This window comes from Thunnus maccoyii, chromosome 12, assembly GCF_910596095.1.
Source record: "Thunnus maccoyii chromosome 12, fThuMac1.1, whole genome shotgun sequence".
NCBI classification, from domain to species: Eukaryota; Metazoa; Chordata; class Actinopteri; order Scombriformes; family Scombridae; genus Thunnus; species Thunnus maccoyii.
In genome coordinates, this window is record NC_056544.1 from 798257 (window position 1) to 817671 (window position 19415).

At 40.1% G+C, this 19415-nt stretch overlaps 1 protein-coding gene and 1 long non-coding RNA gene across 4 annotated transcripts; one reads left to right on the forward strand and one right to left on the reverse strand.

Moving 5' to 3' along the window:
• Positions 1 to 14773, reverse strand: LOC121908886 (cytochrome c oxidase assembly factor 1 homolog). 3 transcript variants are annotated; one of them, XM_042429182.1, is made up of 7 exons: positions 11100 to 11363; positions 8215 to 8326; positions 5645 to 5796; positions 5441 to 5517; positions 3966 to 4055; positions 3792 to 3864; positions 302 to 371 (listed from the first exon to the last, which is right to left on the reverse strand). In XM_042429182.1, exons 2-6 carry the CDS (start codon positions 8306 to 8308, stop codon positions 3840 to 3842), a joined length of 438 nt encoding a protein of 145 aa, XP_042285116.1. In that variant the 5' UTR covers positions 8309 to 8326; positions 11100 to 11363; the 3' UTR covers positions 302 to 371; positions 3792 to 3839. The 3 variants fall into 3 exon arrangements, with proteins under 3 accessions (XP_042285115.1, XP_042285114.1, XP_042285116.1); XM_042429181.1 differs by lacking the exons at positions 3792 to 3864; positions 3966 to 4055; positions 11100 to 11363 and adding an exon at positions 14687 to 14773 and having other exon boundaries at positions 1 to 371; XM_042429180.1 differs by lacking the exons at positions 3792 to 3864; positions 3966 to 4055 and having other exon boundaries at positions 1 to 371; positions 11100 to 11350.
• Positions 14774 to 14869: 96 nt separating this feature from the next.
• On the forward strand, positions 14870 to 18398 carry LOC121908888. Its single transcript, XR_006099320.1, has 3 exons — positions 14870 to 16691; positions 17854 to 17929; positions 18028 to 18398. It is a non-coding gene; the product is annotated as an uncharacterized LOC121908888 (long non-coding RNA).
• Positions 18399 to 19415: the final 1017 nt, after the last annotated feature.

Consider the following 19415-nt stretch of genomic DNA (forward strand, 5'->3'; position numbering starts at 1 on the left):
TGGGCTTATTGTACTTTAATCTGTTGTTTCTAACCACTGTAGATACTGTATAAATATGATCTATACAGGCTCTTCCCTTTTGAAAACCATACCACATCAAAATGATACCAAAATTGAGGATTTCCCAATTGGTAAATATTCCTCATTATTATACTACATACTATTATTATCATTATTTTAGACCTCTACTCAACACCTGTTGGAGCAGGACAAATTCCACCTTATTGTTTTCATAAGTACATGGAGTTGGTCAGTGCCAGCAGCCTGTATTCAGTTCCTCTGTGTGCTCTGTCACAGCTGGTGGAGGAGGATTCAGCAGGTCGATGGTCTGTCCCTCTCTGAGCATCAGAACTGCCTGCTTCAGACTCCATCTGCAGGGAGGGACAAACACAGGTCAGGAATGGTGCATACAAAGCGCTGGAAATGCTATATTAGCAATGTCACGTAAAACTTGACCTCCAAAAGAAAAAAAAGAATAAGATAGGAGGAGATGAGTCTGTTACATTTCCACATATCCAAAGTCTATCTGGGAATACTGGAAAACATGACGCCTGGGACACACAGCCTGCGTGAGCAGCATGTGTGCATCGCTGAACTGCTGCGTCTTGCACGCTTGCAGTGTCCACACAGACAGCGTCCACACAGACAGGATTGCTGCTGTGGCGCTTCTGCTGCCAGCCCTATCTTTCTACATAGAGTTTGGCTTTGATAATGGCCATCAATAATAACATGTTTCATATTTCCTTTATATTTAGTTTAGTCAGAAACAGATTAAGAAGCATGTGCTCAATTGTTAAAAATAAATAAATATGTGAGGTGAAAGCAGCTTTCTTTCTGATGGGCATATTGGGGTCTGGTTGGGGAAACTTGTGTGTCAACCACATGCAGTCCTCACAAAGGATGGGTTTTTTTATTGATTATATTAATCATTCCGCCAGTTAAACCCCTGCTGTCAACGAGTGACGAAAATCACTCCAGACGACACCAAGTTCCTCAAACGAGTCAGACACACTCCGACAAACAAACCTCCAAACTGTGAGGAGGGAGACTGACAACAAATAAGGAAAGTAACAACACCAAATCTCTGCCTGGAAGCAGGTGAAATGACAGACAGGAGCCCCGGTTTGGACTCATATCACAGAAAGCGAGCAGGAGTCGAGAAAAGCTTTCTGTTATATTAGTTCAAACCGGGGATTCATGTGTCACCGACTCTCTGCACTAGAGTTCCCCACTAGAGCAGCTCCCTGTCCCGGCGTGCACCATGCAGACTGACCTGCAGTGGTGACACTTCATGTCTGTGACATATTCTACAGATATAGATATTGAAACTATAGTGAAAGGTCTAATGTTGCTGGTATGATGTTAATAGGACTATCAACTGATCATTTTCTCTGTCTATTTTTGCTGAGAACTGTGCGTATCACGCGGAAAAACAGGCAAGACCCTGAATCTCTAGATGTTAACAGCTCTAATCTGTTAACATCGGTGCCAAAATGAAAAGCAAGAGGTTCCGCGATGCACACGCACTGCTCACACAGGCTGTGTTTCCCAGGCGTGATAGAGTAGAACAGTTGCTGGGTAGATGTTGATTCATACAGGTACATCGCTAGATGCAAAAGGGCTAGGTGAAGTAGGATGTGGATTAGAGGGTGTGGTGATTTCTAAATACATTCTCAGTCAATAACATTATTGGTTTCTCTGCTCTGAAACACCTGAGCCAATGTAAATAGATAGATAGATATTACTTTATTGATCCCCGAAGGGATATTCAAATTGTCAAGTGCTCATCAAAATATAAAAACAAAAAACTATTCAGTCAATTCAGGAGGAATTGAACAGTCTTATTGCTGTGGGACTGAAGGATCTCCTGAATTGCTCCGTTCTGCAGTATAATGAGAGGAGCCGACTGCTGCAGCTACTCCTCTGTCACTCCAGGAGGCTGTGGAGAGGGTGTCTGCTATTGTCCATTATAGCTTTCAGTTTGTTCAGTGTGCCTCTCTCCACCACAGATCTTAGCGGGTCAAATCTCCTGCCCAACACTGAGCCCGCTTTTTTGACCAGCTTGGCTAATCGCTTGGTGTTTTTGTCTGTAAGGCTGCCTCCCCAGCACACTGCAGCAAAAAAGAGTGCACTGGCCACCACCGTGTGGTAGAACATGGTCATCATTTCCACACACACAACAAAGGACCTCAGTGTCCGCAGGAAGAACAGGTTGTTCTGCCCCTTCCTGTAGAGGGCGTCGGTGTTAGAGGACCAGTCCAGCTTGTCATCCACAAGGACCCCTAGATATTTGTAGGTGTGCACCACTTCAATGTCCACCCCACAGATTTTCACTGGCTCCAGAGGGGGCTTAGACCTGTGGAAATCCACAATCATTTCCTTTGTTTTTGAGGTGTTCAGTTGAAGGCGGTTTTTTCGACTCCGGTCACTGAAGGCTGTTATTAGATCCCTGTATTCGGATTCCTGTCCATTCCTGATACACAATAGCAGTGTCAGTATTTCTGGATGTGGCAGAACTCAGAGTTGTATTTGAAGTCTGAGGTATACAATGTGAACAGGAATGGAGCCAGTACAGTCCCCTGTGGAGCCCCCATGCTGCTCATTACTGTCCCATAAACACAGTTTCCCAACTGTGGCCTTTCTGTCAGGTAATCAGGGATCCAGGAAACAAAGGAGGGATCCACTCCCATCTCTCTGAGCTTGTCTTTGAGTATGATGGGTTGGATGGAGTTGAATGCACGTGGAGAATCAAAGAACATGATTCTTACATAAGTGCCTGATTCCTCCAGATGAGAGAGGGCACGGTGGAGCATGTAAAGGACAGCATCATCCACTCCAATGTGTTCTCTGTATGCAAACTGCAGGGGATCGGGTTTGTCTTTGACCTCAAGCCTCAGTAGGCGTAGAAGCAGACGCTCCAGGGTTTTCATGATGTGCAACGTAAAGGCCACCGGCCTATAGTCGTTTAGTTCAGCCGGACATTTTATTTTTGGTACCAGTACAATACAAGATGTTTTCCACGGAGCCAGGACCCGCCCCAACTGTAGACTCAGGTTGAAGATCTTCTGGAGAGGTTGACACAGTTGGGCGGCACAGTCTTTAAGCAGCCTTGGACACACACCATTTGGGCCAGCTGCCTTCCCAGAGCAAAGTCTCCTGAGCTCCAACTTCACCCCCATCTCAGTGACAGACAAGGGTGGAGGCAAAGGTGTGATAACGGGAGTAGCTGCAGCAATGGAGATGGACACATGTGTAGGTGGAGGAGAAGGAGGAGCTGTGGTGGAGAAACACACATGTGGAGGAGAAGAAGGAGCCGTGGTGGAGATGCATCCATGTGGAGGAGAAGGAGCAGCAGTGGAAGCGGGTGTGGTGTATCAAATCTGTTGAAGAACTGGTTAAGTTCATTGGCTCTGTCCACATCACCCACTATTGGCTGTCTTTTCTTTTTGTTGTAGCCAGAGATGGTGTTGATTCCTCTCCACAACTCCTGGATGTTGCTGTGTTGTAAATTTCTTTCAATTTTCTTTTTGTATTCCACCTTTGCCATCTTCAATCTTCTCTTCAACTCATGTTGCACCTGTTTGACTTGTTCTTTGTCACCATCTCTAAAACCTTCCTTTTTCTGGTTGAAGATTGCTTTTATGTCACTTGTGATCCAGGGTTTGTTATTGGGGAAACATCATATAGTCTTTGTAGGTATGACTGTATCTCTACAGAAGTTAATATACTCAGTAAAGCACAAAACAGCACATTCCAATCTGTGCATTCAAAGCAGTCCCTTAGAGCCTTACTAGCCTCAGGTGTCCATTTCCTGACTGTGAGGGTAGTTGTAGGCTGACTCAGCACACAGGGTTTGTAGCAGATCTGCAGAAAAACCAGGTTGTGATCTGACCGGCCCAGTGGTGGTAAGGCAGTAGCCCTGTAAGCTTCTTTGACATTGGCATATAGCGGATCAAATGTTTTACTTTCTCTGGTAGGAAGTGTGCCTCAGGATGTTTAGTCTGTATCCTGGCAACAGTTTCATGGAGAACTTCACATGGAACGTCAGCAGTTGCCTGGAGAGGAATATACACAAGTATTGTTATGATATGACTGAATTCTCTTGGTACATAGTATGGTCTCATACCAACTGCCAATAATTCAATATCTGGACAGCACATCTTCTCCTTGACAGTAATATGTGAAGGATTACACCATCTCTGATTCACAAATGAAGCCAGTCCTCCTCCTTTCTTCTTTCCACTAGCTTTAGTGTCTCTGTCCATCCGTATGAGAGTGAAACCAGGTAGTTCCACACAGGAATCAGAGATGTTTAGATTCAACCAGGTTTCAGTAAAACACATGAGGCTTTCTGAGTCTTCACCAATATCTCCAGCTCATCACTTTTGTTGGGCAGAGAGTTGACATTTCCCATGATGACCGATGGCAGAAAGGGCTTATATCTCCATTTCCTGGCCTTCACCTTCACCACGGCAACCACGAAAACACCTCTTTATCTCAGCTATAATAGGGTGGTATCCTCCAGATTTGCTCAGTTTCAATGAAAGAAGCTCTTCTCTTGAGTAAACTCTTCTCCCCACAGAAATATCCATCAGCAATTGACAAAAAATAATAAAAATACAACAAAAATAAAGTCTAATTTAGTAAAAATTGAGAGCTACCAGACTTTGCTGCTGCTTGTTGGAGCGCATGTCCTAGCCACATTATATCTTAATTGATGTGATACAATGGAGCTTGCATTATAAAGTATTTCATGAACAAAACATGAGATGCTGCTTTTGCTGAGAATTTGGAAAGGAGTCCCCCTAACCTGAAATCTCCTGCATAAACAGACAGAATAGTGAGTTATAACCAATGAGTATGATGTGTGTAGAGGTGTGTGTGTGGTTACTTTGTAGAGGCCTGTTGTCATTTGCAGGTGATGCACAGTGGACGGCAGTTTGTAATAGCACTGCGCTCTGGCAACACCTCAACGTATATATCTACCTTTAGGTGCTGCTAAAATTGTTTATTTATACTGTAAGCAATAATTCATAATTGTGGCGGGCATCCTTCTGAGACATCTATTCTCAGCATAACGTCCATCAAAATACCAACAATTCGCTTTTCACTGTCTCATCTGAATCAAACTCCCACCTGTTTGCTCCTCTCCTTCCATCTGTGCACTCTGTGTGCTGCATTGGACACCAAAATACCACACAAACAGGGACAGTGAATTTTCAGGCCAGGAAAATACCAAACTGTTGGAATGTTGCTTGTGCTGGTCGAAAATACACCAATGTTGTGTCCCTATGCAGAATGTCAGCAGCAGCATTTATTTGTCCCTGTACATTTCTATGAAGTGATTTACATAATGCAATACTATGTCACATTAAAATGATCATAAATCAACTGTCACCATCATTTTCAGTGAACTCAGAAAACAACAGAATATACTAACCTGTTGGTATTAGGGTCTCTAACTGAAGACGTATACAGATAACCTCCAGTTTCTGACCCAGTCACAGGGATCTTTATCTGCAACACAATACAAATTCAAATCCAGCTGTACAGGTGTAAACAGGTATCAGAGCTCTTCACAGTCTGGTGAAAGCTACTATTAAACACAGAACAACATTTTTGATGACTTTCTAACACACAGTACCTGTGCGCTGTGCTGGTCTACACGGTTGTTTCTATCAGTTAGATGGATGTTGTGGATTTTTAAAGGTGGGGCCCCCAGTCTTTCCATGGCAACCGGACATGCTTCTAACTTCTGCAGAGCCAATCTGTGGTAGTCTGACTCAAAGAATTTCTCTTGTTGGACAGTAGACAGAAAGGTACAAAAAATGAAGCAGAAGAAGTTGAAGCACTTACGTATGTATTGTACATATTGTGCTTATACTTATATGTACTAATGGGGATGCACCAATCTTTTCACACCTGACACCATTTCTGATAGTTAAACCAGGGTTTTGGCTGATACAGAGTACCAATCCAATACCTGTGCTCTTTTTTTAAAAACAAATTTACAAAACACCAAAAATGATAGTGCTGGGTAATGTTACAGGACAACACTGGAGAAGTGCATTTCCCAACTCTACTTGGAAGTTGTTCCTGCTGACCACCCAGAAAGAACTAGAAGAAGTTGTGGGGAAGTGGTGAGATGGCCAGTGGGTGAATGAAGATGAGGAATAATGGATAGCTTTGAGGTGATGAAGACATTTATCAAATGTACACTGCCATGCGTAGTAAGGTATTAGCTAGTAAAGACTAACGTTAACAGCATAGAGAATAACCAAAACAGAACTCTTTGTTAGTTTAGCAGAACATTCCCATAATCTTAAATCTTGCAGTTTGTGGAACATTCTGGCAATGTTCCCTGACGTTACAGATCTATTAGGAAAACTTTCCTGAGTAAGTGTAGAGGAACATTTGCTTGAACCTTGCAGCAAGCATTCCTGTACCCTTCAGGTAATGTTCACAGAAATGAAAATTGTTTGCTGTGTTCACTCCAAACGCACACACACAACTAGAGATATCCCGACCCGATCCAGAACAATATCTGGGCCTATTTTAAGGAGTGTATAAAGCCGATCAAAAGCCAATCCTTTCTTTACTATACTCTACTGTGTTTCGTTCATCTCAGCCTTCTAGTGTGGCGGTGCTGCTCTCCTTTACAGCAGCCTACGGTGCAGCATATTACTCATATATGAAAGTGAAAATTAGTGTGTTATTGTGAATAATTATTTGGGCTCCCCAGGTTGAGTGACTCTTAATTCTGGGGCTGTATTTGCAAAACAACCAAAGGCTAAAAGTAGCTCCTAACTGGAAAAAATATCTGATGTGTTTGATGTCAGATACAATCTACTGGACAAGTCAATATTGTACTATGTTACATGGATGAAATTTGTGACCATGCATAAAATATTTGTTCATGAAATCTATCTGTCTGTACAAGTCTGTCTATCTGCCTGTCTATCTATATCCATCTGTTTATCCATAAACCACTACTTTATGTAGATCCAACAATTTCAACAAAGTGTATCTATCTAGTGGATTGTATTTATTTGGACCAAGTACAGTTTTAAACATGAATGTTACCATTTGATGTACTGTACCAGAGTTAGCATATAGTAATTTTCATCCGCAGTCCCTTAGGCAGTTCACAATTGAAACATATAACAGCACAATAACAAACAGTACAAAGCAAAAAACGCACAGGCACATAATACAAAATACAAAGCTACACACAATAGCAAATCATATACACTCAGTATGTCGACTAGAAATTAATAATGTAGGCTTGTCAAATTAAAAGCAAGATTATTTGCGTTCATGAGAAGACCATGAGATGAAATTAAGATTCAGTGGTTACAGGAGCTGAGTAGTTTTAAGCAGATTTTTTAATTTGGTTTTGAGTGCACTGATGAAACTGCAGCTCGTCATATTATCAGGTAGGACATTCAGCTGAGTGGTGGTTTTCACAGAGAAAGCTGACTGCCCAAATGCAGTGCGACAAAATGGTATAGTACAATCTTGAATAGAGGATATTCTGGAGGATCTAATAGAACTTACTGAGAGAGATATATGTTAAATAAATATTGCATATATTCTGCTGCTATGTAAACATACATATCAGATCAGACCCAGTATCAGCAGATATTGTTATAAAAATTAGAATTATACTGTGATTAGATGTCTTAAAACCTTACTATGTGCGTGCTCTTGTTTTTGCATGTCATGATGAATGTTCCTGTTTTGCATAGCAGGTAAGATTAATGACAGGAGACCAGCACATGCATTAGAGGAAGTCATGAGGGAATAAAGGTCAGAGACAGGTCAGAGGGGTATCATCTTGATTTAAGGACCTACAGCTGGCCAACCAATTAGAAAACTGAGAAAATGTCATGACGTTATTTGTGGAGTATGTCTGTAAACATCAGAAGAAGTATGAGACGCCCATCTGTAAGGTATATAAACCAATTGTGAATGTTCTGAGATGAGCCTTTTCTCTGTAACCCTGTTTGTGTGTTGCACTGTGAAACGCTCCTTCTTGCACAAGAAAATAAATTCGACTTCAACTTTGATACTTCGGATCTGGTCTCCATTATTTAAAGGTCATTGAGAAGAAATTCTTTTAACAGAGATATCCGATGTTAAAAGGATTCAGATCTGCATCAGTGCAAGAAAAACTTGACTGGGGCATCCCTACACAGCTCTTTTTGTACTCACTCTGCAGCAGATAGTACATGGTGCCGATCCCTCCACCTGTCAGCACAGTGGTGAAGATGGTGAGCTGCTGCAGTTTACTGGTGGAAACTCTCATCTCTGCTTCCTAGTAAGGCTGCACAAATAGACAGATCAGTCTGGTCAATTTACCGGGAAAATGCAAAGAAAGGTGCTTAAGGCTCTCCTTGGATCAGCCCTTAGTTATGCTGCTATAGGCCTAGACTGCTGGGGGACTTCCCATGATGCACTGAGCTCCTCTCTCCTCCTCCTCCTCCTCTCCATCTGTATGCATTCATGTAACATCAATGCATGTCACTAACTTTGCTTCTTCCCCGGAGTTTTTTGTGCTTTCTCATCTCACAGGAAAATCTGAGTCCCGGGCCGAACCTTCGCGGCCCTTCACAGTCCTGATGGCATCCTTCCCTGTCTATTGATGCTTGTGCTTGTTGTGATTGTTGCTCTCCTGCCCCCCCTCCCCCTTTCCCTCTCTCTTTCTCTCTCTCAACCCAACTGGTCAAAGCAGATGGCCGCCCACCAAGAGCCGGGGTCTGCTTGAGGTTTCTACCCGTTAAAAGGGGAGTTTTTCCTTACCGCTGTCGCCAAGTGCTTGCTCATGGGGGAATTGTTGGGTCTCTGTAAATTAAAGAGTACGGTCTTGACCTGCTCTATGTGAAAAGTGCCTTGAGATGACTTCTGTTGTGATATGGCGCTATATAAATAAAAATTGATTGAATTGATTGATTGATTATGATGAGACAAGGAGTTGTGCTGCTACTGTCACTCCAAGGTTATTACAAGGTAGATGTAATGCATCCACCTTTTTGGTTATTGACTTTATAGTCATATTAGTTTAATGAGATTGGCCGTGTGTGCCCGCGCAAGTATATGTCCGCAGCTAATCTCACATATAACTGTACCCATCAGCCTAATATTTTTGTGGCGTTTTAATGGTGTTTTATACTGCTATTAACTGCTGACTCTTCACGCCTCTTAACCGGCCGGTAGGGGCTGCAAGTGATTAACAACCGCAGCAAAAGGCGCAATCGGCTAGGCTAAAAACAAATCTGTCGCAGACCACATTTTGGCCTTTGTCATGGCTCAAAAACTGACATTCATTGAAAAGTTTGGTCTAATCTTGAACCGGAGCTAATACTGATATGTTACGACCCACTAAAGTTAAGCACAATAGGAGATGAATAAATCCCCGTTTTTGCTTAGCTTCGCCGCCATCTTGACTATAAGGGAGACGGGACGGACAGTTGAGTGAGATTTAACTCTTTTTGTTTGGGAGGGGAGAGAGAGGTAGGCAGGAGTTTTTTTGTGTGGTGTGTTAAGACCGAATGTTCAAAATAAATAACAATGTTTACATTGAGAAGTTTGGACTTATTGTCCTGTTTATTCAGTTAGGCGAACCCAGGAGAATGTTCAGTTACAATAGCATTACACTATTCTATGCATATCGAAGGAAACAATTCTGTTGTCCAAATGAATAATGCCAAGACATTTGTTGGTAAAAATGAATAAATTATAATAACATTTTTGACACACATGAAGAGCTTTGTCTGATGTAAACAGTGGAATACAGTTCATTTCACTGAGCACCGATGGGAATATGCTGTATGTGATTTTGCAGAAATTTGCCATGCTATAGGATAGATCTAGACAGGGCCATGTTTCCTGCATATACTGTATATTATATCTGTTTTTTCCTTAAATATTTAGTTTTTAAAACAAATCTTGACTATTAGCTATTAAATGTGCGGCAGTCTACTGTATACAAACAATCACTATCATCATTTAACATAATGGTTTGATACAATATACATGAAGTGATTAAAGACATTCCTGCACTGCTTCTAGAATTGCTTAAATTCTTAAATTGTTATCATATTGTACAAATCTAACACAATTCACTTTGCATATAAAAGGCAACGCATTTAAAATATAAGAATATATAATATAATTTTACCTGTATAAAGTACAGTTGATTCAATATTAATCTATTCAAGCTTAATACCACTAATGTAGAGTGTGTTATAGGCAGGGTCATTATACAGTATACATTCAATGCAGTGTGTGAATATCGTATTTGTTTCAAGCATCTATTCTCTGATTATTTTATTGTATTTGTTGTTTTTTTTTATTGTATTTTATTATGTTGCTTACCTCAACCTATCTATATTCCCACTTCAACCGACACTTCCAGTTCAATGTATGACCTACACATCAACTGAAATTTATAATCCTTTCATGCTTGAGATTGAACTGAATCTTCAACTCCTTTCAGCAGTTTCACTACAACTGATAGGCTGCAATAATACAATCTCCCATTGGGATTAATAAAGTACTCTATCTAGCTATAATAGTTTTATAGCCTAGATATGACGAAATATATATACCTTCCACTTGCCTGTACATGTTGAGTATGTCTGAATGAACTGTTTTCATTAATAACCATATCACCATTGTTTACAGTATCCCATAAGTTACTGTTATAACTTCGCTGGCTTGTCACTTCCTCTACCACTGTATCATTGAAATCCCGCCATACGCTCTCTCTTTCCACCACAATTGCATAAAACATATAAATGCACATTTGCACATTGCCATTATCTCTTGCCTTGGCACTTCATACATTCTTGACATTTAGTGGCGCTGGAGAGCTGAAGATACACAGAACATACTGCCTCGCGTGTTTTGAGTTCTTTCTCCTCAGCGCTTGGTATGACGCAGTCATCTACAATCCTCTCAGTGACAGTTGAACTCCATGCCCTGTGCCTGCAGCTGGATCTGGTTCATGCTTTTTCTCGGGTTTTCGTGTCTATGGGTTACATTTTCAGGACTACATGTTGTTGCTAACTTGAAATAAGATATGAAAACATTCTCACCTTGTTACGGACCGTTAGGACAACCCTGACTGCTCTGTTAACATCCGGAAACGTCACACGGGGTACATCTCAAGTCTCTTAAATTGCATCCACAAAATAAATAAATAAATAAATTGCATCCACGTTTCCCTCACTAGCGTCTTAGTTCCTCCCACCGTGGATGCATGGAGAGACGCAAGGGAACCGAGCGGGGAGAGAGAAAACGAGGGAATCTGCTTGACATGACGCTTCCTCTGAGTCATGTGAAGCGACGTCCGTTTCTGATGACGTCGACAGCTTATCACAACTAGTGCTGCTGACTGCTGTCAGTCGACTTTAAGAACTGAGGCCTGTACTACGAAGCAAGATTTGGGGTTAGCGAGGTGACTTCAGGTTTAACTCTGGGTTTTCAGTCCTACGACGCTGGTTCACTTTATTATGGTAGCTTATGCTTAACAGCTAACCTGCTCCGGGGCAGGTTAACTTCAGAGGATCGGATCATAGCCTGTCAACACTCCGACCACTGACCAATCAGATCACTGGAAAAAAGACGGTCATCATCCCTACAAGATCCCGACATGTACAAGAGTCCTGAGTTTACAATAAAGTGACAAGTAAAAAAGAGCAATATATATTTCTATAGGTCAGTGGAGACATTTTATTGTTCCACACTTTCTATTTCTACACTGTTTTTAAAAGAGAGCTTCTAACAAATGAAGACAAACAAATGGATGATTTTAACTGCATTTTAATAGTATAAAGTTTATTTTATCCCCGGAGTGACAGCTGACAGTGTGGATGATTTTACACTCTGATTCCATCACTGCAGCTCAGAATAACATGAGACAACTGTGTGATGATAACTGGAAATGAAAACGACATATTGTGTTTTATCAGAAAAATAATCCACACAGATCAGATCAGGTCAGATAGACCTCATCAGTCATTAACTACTTTTCCACTCTTTGCTTCGGTAGCAGAAACAGTCTGACTTTACTTCAAGTTTCTTTTTTATGTGACATATTCAGAATGGTTTCTTCATCATCCAACTAAATAGCAAAAAATACTCCCTCTATACTTCAGTCATACATAATAATTCCTACATGTATTTTACGCCATACCCTACTTTTAATATTTGGAAATTATTGCTAGTGTTTCTACATTTTCTTATTCTGTTGTATGATTACAGGCTTGTTCACTTTTCTTTACAGCTTTTTTACAGCTTGCAAAATTGATTTAAATACAGTCAGTCAATTGTTACAACTGTCCCAGTGTACAGGGACAGCTGTAACACATGCCAGGGACGGTTGTAACATGTCTAAAATATACATAATTAATCAATCAAATACTCAAAATGAAAAAGTTATTAGTATAAAAGTTAAAAATTAGTTGAATACTTAATAAATCTACATATAGCCTAGGCCTTCTCTAGCTTAATATGTAGACTACCTCCTTTGGGCTCAACCTATAATACAAATCAGCTGCCTCTGTCAGGTAGTTTCTCAGACAGATTTCCTGTCCTGTGGAGAAAACCTTCTTGGGGGTCCAGTACCCTACTCTGGGAAGTGATTTGGATCCCTGGCACTCCAGGCTCTGTCTCTTCTTGTGAAAACGGTACAGGGTCACATGGCAAATGCCATATGAGTTGGCCACTGCCCTGACTGATTTGCCCTCTTATTTCATCTGAAGCCCTCTCCAGCAAAGGAAGTGGGACTCTCCTGTCTGTCTTCCTCTTTCTGATGTTTGGCATGCTGTAAGCAAACACATTTCCACTTACTATTATGCAACTGATTATCATTAACTTAGAATGTCATTTTACAACATTTTACATTTAATTTGCTATCTATCTATCTATCTATCTATCTATCTATCTATCTATCTATCTATCAAGCTAGTTAGTTTATGTAGACCTTGATGTTTTTAAAATATTTGAAACTTGGTTCAGGGACAGTTGTAACAAGGCATTATAACAGTCCCAGTATCACCAGTTATGTTGTCACCTCATCTGAATTATCTTGACTGCTAGTTTGACTCGTGTTAGTCATTTCTACCAAAAAATAAATCTGATAGAAAAGTTAATATTTTACCTCAAAAACACACTTTTGCTGGTAACTTTTTCTGTGAGTTTCATATGTGGCTCCTTTTTTGTAAGCAAGAAGACAATCTAACTGAGCATGTGCAGAGTGAGTGTAATCACTATAGCTTGTTTCTGATTGGAGATATTCAAGGTGTTACAACCGTCCCTGGTCTCCCCTATCAATGTTTCATCTCATATCATGAAGTACTTCATTCATGGTTCTGATGATGCCGCTCATACTTAGCAACCCCACCTCTTTCACATGAACGCGCTCATAGCTGGGTAGGAAAACCCCGGGTTGACTGAGCTGGTTGATAAGCAGCTTCGTAGTACTGGTTATGTGGACGGCCAATGTTAGGTTCAGTGAAGCCAGATAACGAAAAGATATCCCGGGTATGTTGAACTTGCTTCATAGTACAGGCCTCTGTAGAGACTCCTGATGGAGTTTGTGAAATTTGAACTAAGAAACATGTTAAAAAATCGGTTAAAACCATAAAGTACAACTTAGCAAATTTTAGACATATTAGAAACTGTCTCTCTTTGGACGCAGCCAAGATATTTATGCATGCTATGATTCTTTCCCATATGTCTCATTGCATCACATGTTGGGGGCAGGAGGGCTGGAAAAACAGCCATAAAACCTCTTGAGTCCTAATACAAACAAACTTTAAAAACTCCAATGCATTTCCATCACTGTAGGGTACTGGAGAAATATAATTTCCTGAGCTTTGAGAATTTTAGATTATTCTCAAATTTGTGCCTTGTTTATAAAATTTTAAATGGTTTGGCCTCTCCTCCACTATGTGACTTTGTGTACACTCGCTCAGTAAGTTCTATTAGATCCTCCAGAATATCCTCTATAAAAGATTGTACCATACCATTTCATCACACTGCATTTGGGCAGTCAGCTTTCTCTTTGAAAGCTACAACTCAGTGGAATGCCCTACCTGATGATATGAAGAACTGTAGTTCTATCAATGCATTCAAGACCAGACTGAAACATGTACTAAAGACATATCAGCTGTGACATTGTGGGTGTATGTGATGTGCTGTGTGTAGCTTTGTATTTTGTATGGTGTGTTCTGTGTGTTTTTTTGTTTTGTTTTTGTTTTTTGGGTTGTTTTTTTTTTGCTTTTTACTGTTTGTTGTTGTGCTGCTGTATGTTCTTTGTTGGGGACTACAGATGCAAATTAGCTTCAAGCTAACTCTGGTGCAGTGAATCTTCAATGTTTCAAACTGTTTCATTCAATAAATAAATAAATAGATAAATAAAATCAATAACTGATATCCAATGAGGGGGTGTGTTGGCTGGTAAAAGACTTCCGATTTGGCCGTCGCCATGTTTGATTTTTGGAGCCAGAAGTGACCATATTTGGACAAGAGGGTTGAGCTGACCATAGCGCTAGCTGCTAACTTGGTTAGCACGGTGCATTTACAATCTATTAACAGTTAACAGTGATAATGCTAATGCTAACGCTAATTTTCGCTAGCGAAAAACAGGCCTAAAACCGTTAAAACACAGTGCACTCACCGGAAAAACTGATCATCCGACTCATTGATGGGTCTTTTATTACAACCAAATGCTGACTGACTGTTTTAGGCGACAATGTGAAGTGTCACGTGAAGCAACGTCCGTTTCTGATGACGGCGACAGCTGATCACAGCTAAAAAGTCCCTCCTATCGTCTTTTCCTAACCACTTTTCCTTGACCTTGATGGAAAATATCACATGGTCAAGGAAAGATGTGAGGGAGAAGTCATAAGGACTTAGGAAAAGACAACTGTGGTGCTGAGAGAATCCAACTGCACTTACACTGGGCTACCTAATTATGTGATGGTGGATGATATTGACATAGGTCTGCTGTGGTGAAACTACAATGTTCTGAAGATGGACTACAAAAAGCGCATCTTACATACTCTGTTCCGGTCGTTCTTACGGTGTTGTTTCATGCACTTTATATAAACATGCACAACACGCTGAAAAATAACTTCAGGTCAGAATTGAATTTAAAAAAGGAATATAGCCTGCCAGTCATAAAACTGAAACAAAATTGTCACATTGAGAATGTCTGCTCACACTCACCCTCCTTGATCCCAATCATTGTATGAAAATAAATGTTAAATGTATGACATCACATGGTAGGCCTACAAATCTACAACTGTACATAATCGTCGTTCTTAAGTTTCAAACATGATGACTTAAAAACATCAATGTCAGACTAAAAACGTCTTACATCCCTTTTTCTTGAAAGACAGACTTCTGTGTTATGGTTAATATACCGATAATAATCTGTTATTAGCCTATAATGCATATAATAGTTACCACATACAAACCCAAACACCTTGAAATGTTGACTTGTTTGTGCTTTAAAGTTGTTCTGGTTGATAGAGGCTGTGGATCTGTGTGCCCTCCATCCAAAGCTCTGTTCAACTTGTTTGATAACAGGATAAACAAATATACAATGCATTGTTTTGTTGCAGATTTTTGTGTGAAGATACAGCGTGTCTTGAGATTTAAATAATAAAGTTAGGCTGCTGTGCTTGGATAACTGTAGTGTGCCCTGCATAAATGCGCACAGCATCTCTCTTAATGTGGAGTGATCCCTGCAAGGATTTAATAAAGCAGAAACGATAAGTGCGTTTTCAATAAGACAGCAGCTGTGCACATTTACACGTGAGGCACTGCAGCGTAACATTGATTATCTATCTATCTATCTATCTATCTACAGCAAGCATAGTCAATGACTGTTTTTGTAGAGGTGCAGTTGGGGCAGATAATATAGATATAACAATTAAAGTGAAAAAACAGTTGTTTTCTGGTTTTGATTTAATTTCTATTCCAATTGCCGAAAACGGGAAGAGCACAGAAATTTCAGTTTTTTTTTTACAATTCATTACAGAAAACGTATAACGCTTTGTACATTTGTTTATTCTGTTTTCAAACAAGCTGAGCACAGCTTTGGACAGAGGGGACACAGACTGCTGTGGATGTGTAATATGGGTTTAATCGTTTGAAATTGTGAATGGTGCGTCGCTTACTGCTGCAAGGAATTGTGGGACGGAATCATCTCCTTTCCTTTCGTAAAGGATGGTCAAGTGTACCCTATGCTAAAGGAGATGAGAAAGGAAACATTGGAGCACCTTTCCTTAGCAGTTAGAGAATTTAACCAGCTCTTATCATGGCTGCCACTTAGATACTTCCGGGTCATTTCACTCAGTTAGGAACCTTACTAAGCAAAAAAGACTATTCAACCACAGCCTTGGGATGCCTGTCAAAATGGCGCACCAGGAACAACTTCCGGTTCAGGCGAGGAGCGAGGAAAGATCAAATAAGAGACTTGAGATGTACCCCTCATGCCTCTAAAAAGAAATTTCCTTGTGTCTTCTCTCCTCGTTTGGTTTCCTTGCGTCTCTCCATGCAGGAAAAGATGCAAGTGAGGGAAACGTGGATGCAATTTAACTTGGGATGCACCCACAGACTGACGCCACTTGGGTGTGGGCTCTATTAAAACTCCGGCATATGCCTGTCATATTCGGGTAGGTGGAGTGTGTACTCTTTCCTGACACATATTGCACATACTGGGGCCAATTATAGCTTTTTATGTTTGGCTCCATGCATGATTAAATACTGAGTCCACATTTTCAAAACTCTTAATTTTAGACACAAAAGCAAATCCTTCCAGCAGACAGGAACACAACAACTCATGTCAATCAGACACACTGAGATAAAAACACTAACAACAGAAGTTACATCGCTGTTTTATTGTGTATATGTAGTTTTTTAATGGTTGATAGTGTCAGAAATTAGTATATTGTGTAAATACAGTCAGATGTGTAGCTCTCTGTAGAACGTACGACAGTGTATTTTACAAGAACCAGTCATAGAAATGCAGCAGGAAAGCTTTCAGTGGACTTTATTTCTGACAGCACGTCTTGTTTTTTTGGTTGAATATAGATGTATTTCAGTGTGGTTACAATTTGGCAGATTGCTGTCTGCATGAATACATATTAGTGTTTGAACATTAACTGAAGAGTTTGGAAGTGAGGACGTAAATGTGTAAAATGTGAAGATCCACAGAGTTTTGTTGCTTGTTTGTGTTTGAGTGAGAAAAGTTCTCAGGACATTTGAAGGCTGTAATCATTGAATGCTTTTTGTGTGAAAACACAAATTTGTCACAGTTTGGTCCATAATTCTTGCTGTTGTATTGACTGCGTGAAGAGTTTTGAGGATGCGTACTCAGTATTGAACCATGTGACCAATCATAAAAACCCTGTAACCACTTACTCTTTATACTATCGCTTACCAAAGACGAAAATAAGTAATTTTACCAGCGTTATTAATTGCTTATTGTGTATCAAGCATGTAGGTAGTTGGACTTTGTTGCTTAGAACTCCAGTCGCCTGTCGTAGCTATCAAACTGCTGTTGTATGCAAACGATATGCCTTTATTATTATATTAGCTGTTTTGCACATCATTTTGATTATTCACTGTGTGAAATGTCTACATATATAGGAGAAGTGAGTTAACGTTACTGGACCCTCTTCAGTCATATATATAAGGATTAGGGGTTTTTGACATGCATTTTGATTAGTTAAGCTTACAAATATGTGCATTACCAGCAATGTGTTTGTGCATGCAGACTACAAATAAAGAAAAGTTCTTAATAATATAATAAATGTCATGTGTCCTATCTGACAGGTGTGGGACCTCCATTGGTATGCTGATGCATAAACTCACCCTATGGCAAGATGTACCAGCACTCAGGGGCATGGAGGTATGTAAAAGTTTAAATTAACAGATTCACACTGAATTTACTTGATTTATTTAAGACATCTCTTTTTAAACTTAACAAAGCATTTTTTTTTATCACAGAGTTTCCAGAGGACCAGAGAAGAGAGCTTGTGAGATACCAGGGAAGGCAGCTGTGGATGGAGTGTCGCTCACCTCGAATGCTTTTGCTGGGGTTTCATGTCTGCTGTCTGAGTCCCTAACTGTACCTACCAAGATTGGCTTTCACAGTGATACATATACTCACCAAGCACTTTATTAGGAACACCTGTGCACCTAATGCAATCCTATACAACAGCTCTGCCATAATATTTCTACAAAGCCTATACATATTTTGTCCACCTTGAGGGGGTAAACAAAATATTAGGAACTCTTTTCAATATAATGGGGCTAAGCACTTCAGTGGCTCATAACAGTCACTACTTTAGTTTTTGTTACTTCACCATCCTATAGATAGTGATAAATGGAATGTACTGATATAGTTTTATGAAATTTGAAGAACTTTAAACAGTGAATATAATTTGCAACCTTTGATTGGATGTAAGACTTAATGTTTCCAAAACTCTGCTTTATTTTGCATAATCCTGAATGCAACATCACTAAATGTGCATACTGTATACTTAAAGGATCAGTCATTCAGGTGAATGATGTGTTTATTGATAATGTCAGGTGTGTTATGAAGTGACCTACTAATACTGGCGATCTTACCCTGGTTCTTCAAGATTCATTAAAGTAAATTGTTCTGGTAGAAGGCTAAGGCTGGCAAAATGTAACTTACTGGAAGTGAAATGTGGCAAAAGAGCCCAAATTCAGACTTGCTTAACCCTATCTAGGCTTCACCAGACCCATATATACTGTCAAAAGAATTATTGGAATTTCAAAGCCTTCCTAATGGAGCATGAGTAGCATTTTTGGGAACAAATTTAACAGGCAGATCACACATTATTAAATGTATCATGGATCATACAGCAGGCCTCAAGTGTTGCAAACATCCCTCATTTTCTAATGAATTCTTTTTCATCTCCACTGCCCTACAGAGGATCAACAAGAAGGGGCTAGTATAATACAACTGACCCAATGTTTCCCACGTTGATGTAAAACTTTAAACCAATTTTTTATATTAATCAATTCAATATTTTCTTACAAACTGTTGTGTGATCAAACATTGTTTAAACTCACAATAGTGGAAGGTCACAAAGTTTCCAGTGATACACTCTACTGTATAGCATGTTGGATTTTTATGTAATTAAGACTCAGAGAAGTGTTGAAGCAATTCAATGTATATACTATCATACAATTTGTATTTTGGCCCCCGCACTTCTGTAATGAATCCGGCGCCCCTGGCTCAAACCCTACCCCTCATCCTGTCTGTCTCCTGTGTTCTGATAACAGGCTGCAGGTTCAGTAAATCCAAAATGCTTAAGTTCTGCCTTTCTTTGCCTGATATCAGTGCAGTTCAGGTCCATTCAGCT